At 44.8% G+C, this 5249-nt stretch overlaps 2 protein-coding genes across 2 annotated transcripts; both read right to left on the bottom strand.

The window, feature by feature from the left end:
• Positions 1-890: 890 nt before the first annotated feature.
• Positions 891-2276, bottom strand: TM35_001251010 (uncharacterized protein; the record flags this gene model as incomplete). The annotated part of the gene is made up of 1 exon (XM_029031821.1): positions 891-2276. The coding sequence occupies one exon, from the start codon at positions 2274-2276 to the stop codon at positions 891-893; it is 1386 nt and encodes a 461-aa protein (XP_028876884.1).
• Positions 2277-3830: 1554 nt separating this feature from the next.
• Positions 3831-4142, bottom strand: TM35_001251000 (uncharacterized protein; the record flags this gene model as incomplete). Its single annotated transcript, XM_029031820.1, has 1 exon — positions 3831-4142. The coding sequence occupies one exon, from the start codon at positions 4140-4142 to the stop codon at positions 3831-3833; it is 312 nt and encodes a 103-aa protein (XP_028876883.1).
• Positions 4143-5249: the final 1107 nt, after the last annotated feature.

Here is a 5249-nt window from a genome sequence, read left to right as displayed (position 1 = left end):
AATAAGAGGGACGAGTCGTACTCAAGATTTTCCCTCCTTGTAAACTTACTCTTTTTCAGAAACTCACTGTTAGGCAGGCTGTAAAGATAAAACAAATTGAATTTGGTTTACCAAAACCCATAAATCTGTAGTTCCAAAAAGTAAGGCTTTGCCATTCTTATCGCAAGCTTTCAATGAAAAAAAAAATCATTCCATAAAAATGAACACACAAGATACACAATGTGTATTGGAAACGCAAAAGAGAAACACACAGCTGCACATAACGTGCAATGAAATTATAATGAAACACACACAAGGAAAAGCAAAATAATGAAAACAAAATAAAAAAGTAAGCCGTGATCACCATGTGAGTATCTTCAGGAGGCAATAACACAATTCCCAGCAGTCGGTGTGTGTGTGTCTTTCGTACAGGGCGATCAGTGGGAATGATGTACACATGATGACGGTCCACACACACACAAAAAGAGAAGGAAGGTTGGTAGTGCGCCTGTTTGTGTGTGTCTTGAACCTCCTGCCATTCTTCACATTTCAGTCACAGCAATTAAAACACATCGGGATTGTATCTCATTCCCATGGGTGAAAGCAACAGTTAGTAATATCACGGAACACACACACACACATCACCAGGAGGACACAGTAAATGGCGGCAAAACAGTGCCCAGATAATGCGAACAAACAAAAAGGACACTCCCCTCACAAAATGATGGTTTGTCATGTGATGAGTGCCATAGGGAGTCCAATAGATGTGTTCAACAAAAAATGTTCAAACAAAAGAATTATCAAACTGAAAAAAAACATTAAAATTCAACCAAAAAGAACAGTGCCCTCACAATGCATCCATGTCCACTCAAATAAAGACCAACTGTGCAACCGTGTCATGGGAACACCGATCAGCACACGAGTGTGGAACCCAGCACACACAAGAGAATCAACATTAAGGGTCCGCGCACCAATGCAGTTCTACTGCTGCTGTCAGCAGTTTGTATTGCTTTTATTGCCAGTCCCGCGTCCATATCAGGATTTTTTGACTCTTCCTCTTTTCTCTCTTCCTTTCCCTTTCCTTCTTGCTGTGGTGCGTCTTCCTTTTTCTCTTCATCTTTGTTTTCTTTCTTCTCCGCCTCTTCTTCCTTTTCTTTTTCTTCTTTTGTCTTCTGCCCCTCTTCTTCAGCCCCCTTTGTCTCTCGTGCTCCCTTGGACGGTTGATCTCCATCTTTTTTCCCTTCTTCTTCTTCAACCCTCTTTGTTTCTCCTGCACCCTTGGAAGGTTGAATTCCATCTTTTTTCCCTTCTTCTTCAACCCTCTTTGTCTCTCCTACTCCCTTGGAAGTTTGATCTCCACCTTTTTTCCGCTCCTCTTCTTCAACCCCCTTTTTCTCTCGTGCTCCCTTGGACGGTTGACCTCCATCTTTTTTCCCTTCTTCTTCAACCGTCCACTCCCGTAGCCGAGGCCGAATTGCTTCCTTTACTTTTGCTATTTCTTCCTCCAGTTTTCTTTCAAGGTTGTCGATTCTCTCTTTCACTTCTCTCATGATTTCTTTTTCCCAGGTTTCTTCTATACTCTTTAAGCGCGTCGAGACACCTCCCAAACGCCGCACGAGGTCTACCACCACGCTATTCGCTTTACTCATGATCTCGTAGAGATCCACTAATGATTCAAGTTCTTTCTTCACGTTGTCACGTTCATTTGTGAGTTCAGTCAACGCTTTTTCCGCCATACCAATTTTTTCTTCGAGCTCCATTCTTTTGGGCGCTTTGTCATGTACTTCCAAAAAGAGCCTTCGAGCGTCGGCAAGTTTCTCCTTATCTCCATCCAAGTCCCCAAAACGTTTCCTACAAGATTCTTGCGTTTCAAATATGGCAATAACTGATATCGTCCCATTGCCAAAAGCATATATGTTTTCTTCTATTCCATCCTCTTTTCCCACAATCCACTCATCTGGCTTCCACTCTTCTTGTTTTTCCATTAATTCTTTGATCTGGCCATATTGAGCAGTAATATTCTTCGCAGCAACTTCCGCTCGGCTGGTATTTTCTTTGCTTAATCTTATTCCCTCATGTATCACGACCAAACAACCAGATATGTTCACCATGTTCTCATACACCTCGGTTACCGTCTTCTTTATCACCTGATTCACCTTTCCTATTTCAGATGAACCACCGGTAGGAGAATCCTGCCCACCACCATTTGCACTTTCCGCATATGCCACACACACACAGCACTGAAGAAGGACCAACAGGTACACCACATGTCGCAGTTGGACGAACATCGTCGTCATGATTGTCACTGTGTACTGCTTGGATCCATGGTAACAAGAAAAAAGAGAAGGAGAAAAGAGACGCACATCTAACACACTGAGAAATAAAAGCGACACAGAGGGAAATATAAAGAGAGTACACAAAACAACAGCAATCAAGCCACTCACACAAAACAAAGCAACGCGACGCAGGCAATCAATCTCACCACTTCACAAAAAAAAAAAACAAATACACCTCAGGTTCCGTACGGACGTCAAAATAACACCCCCAATTACGAAAAAAAAAAAACCACAAAAGCAATAAAAAGAAACAGCACCATGGGAATCCACACGCAGATCCTAGTTATCCCACTCGGCAATAATATACAACGTGCCTCTATCTATCTTTCACCCATGGGCCAACCTCATTGCCCGAATGGTCGTCATCCCCCAAAAAACCGTTATAAGACCACTGAGGAGATACCAGCAAACACAGAACACCATCTCACGAAACAGTACTCAAGGAGCACTCCCATATGAATGTCAAATGCAACACCGCAACCCATCAACCATCACAACATCCACACGTCAAATTCTCTGTGGTCGCAACACGGGCGCACTCAACATCGGCACCCCTTACTGCAAATAACTGCACGAACGACTGTCACCACCCCCCATCAGCTCGCGAACACATCACAATGATGAGTGTCTATTGTGCGCACACGTTCATTACACACGCCTGTCTTCCGTTCCTCTTTGTGTGTACTGGATCCGTGGCGCATATCAAAAAATACACGAGTGACCCAGTCGGAAATAGAACCCCCAAACACCACGAGATCACAGGAACCATTAGGTGAGCAACCGCAGGCTAAATTCGTGCGGCACAACCTGAAATCGCACATCACCTCAACAATACCGAAAACCGTGGAAAACCACCATTGTATGGGATGTGAAAACACACTCGCGAGAGGAAAAGAAAGATGTACATCATCAACAGTATTCGGAACGAACACACGACCCCGGGGTACAAGACCTGGCGAAAAGTTCACCTGCACGCCACGAGAGCCCACAAATAAGTGAAGTAAACGTGCCAAAGCAAATCACCCACACCCAAAACAAGAATCCCTGAGAACCAGGGGGACGGCAACACACACCGCACCAACCACTCACACACCAAACACAGATGTCCTCCGCTCCAAGGAAACACTATGTCTCCGACCACACACCTGGCCGCAAAGGAATTCTCTGGTGACTGAACTTGCTCAACTCCCACATTAAACCACGACAGAAATAAAACACCAAACACCGACAGATGTGACGAACCCCCACCACGAGGGCAACCCTGGGGGAAACGACTGAAAAACCCCACAAAGTTCGACCAGAAACATTTACAGACACCGATAACGAGTAACACCTCTTCCCCCACTTTTCAAACAAAGTACTTGAAGAAACACCACCCTCTCTAAATACGCGGTTGATCCACGAACACGACACCGACGAAGAAACCAAACACCACCTCCAAACAGGGCCCAACAAATACCATACATAAGAGAATAATAAATACGCAAAAAGAGAGGCCTACGAGACGTCCACCAGCTATTTTGGCACACACACAAATGAGCGCAACACATAAACAACAACACACGTATCAGAACCCACACAATCAAGAACTGTGGTATTGTTTGTTTGTAGTTCGTTTGCATTAGCACTGCTCGCAATACAATGTTGTTCGCATCCCCAACGCCACAAACGACGTTCATGAAAACACACTCCTTGGACGAGCACGATAAACGACGGGACATTCCCGCTACCGCTGCAGCGATTACGGACACATACCATCCCCATCTCTAAATGTCCTCCCACACTCCTTCCCTCCATAATTATATTTAGGAGGGTAATATCAAACATATCCCCTTTCCACCCCTCTACCCATGGGACTCCGTATTATCATGGATTTGTTTTTTATTTTCTTTCTTCGTGCCTTTATGGATATTACTCCAATGGTACGTCTATCAACCGCATACCGTAGAGTATCTTAATTACTGGCTTACGAGTGGCTCCAAAGAAGATCCCTTCATTTTATAGGATCCTCAAGTTCTTGTAATATGATTTTTGGTTGTAGCCCGTTCCCAAACGAGAGAACCAGTCTACGAGAAATCTGATCGAGTAAACCCTACCAGATCTCTCTACTCTCACTTTTCGTACCCAAAACCCGTCCTCAAGTCTCCTTTTGCCATTATTTTTTGTTATTTTTTGGTTTTTTTTTGTGATGGATTGGCCTCAATGAACTCCTATTTATTTTGTTGCTTGTTGGGTCGGCGGCAGACGCCTTGAGCGTACTCTTCTATCAGGGTTTCCATGTTCGAGCCCGTCGCTGATTTTAGAGAGGTGGGGAGGCCTTACAGAGGGGGAGGTAGGCTGCGTAGGGTTTCTTGGTTGTGAAGACTGTGGCATAGCGTAGTTCCGCTCCACCAAAATGAGGAACTGTGCTAACCGCTTAGAAAAACATAGTTTCTTCAGGGGTACATCATCAACTATCGCAAATTACATTCGCAGTGGTAGAAGAGCGGGGTAACTCAAGAGGTGCAGAGCTGTTTCGTCGCATTCGTCGCGCTGGCTGGTGTGCGCGTGAGTAGGTTGATACCCGTGACGTGACATACGGTGTAGAGTTAGGCCTGATTTACTCATACACATTGACCACCGCATGAGGGGCAAACTAATGCCGGAAGGTCTCTTGTTTTCGTTGTTTTGTATTGCCCATTGGTGGAATTCGATTTTTTGGGCAGACCCTCTCCTTCATGGAATTTTCTGCNTTGCGTGGAAACGTTACTTTTATTGTTGCTGGCAGAATTAGAATTCCAGGAGGATGTTTGAACTTTTTATGGCATGCGAGACCACCAATGTTGCCAAAGTCGCGGAGGCAGAATTCACATCGTAGTGAAGCAGGGTACGGGATGAGTTGAGGGCGAGGTGCGTCTTTTTGGGGGGTTCCTCAGGATAAAACGCTCTAATATG

This window comes from Trypanosoma theileri (genome assembly GCF_002087225.1).
Source record: "Trypanosoma theileri isolate Edinburgh chromosome Unknown TM35_Tth_125_V1, whole genome shotgun sequence".
NCBI lineage: Eukaryota > Euglenozoa > Kinetoplastea > Trypanosomatida > Trypanosomatidae > Trypanosoma > Trypanosoma theileri.
This window is presented reverse-complemented; position numbering and strand designations above follow the sequence as displayed.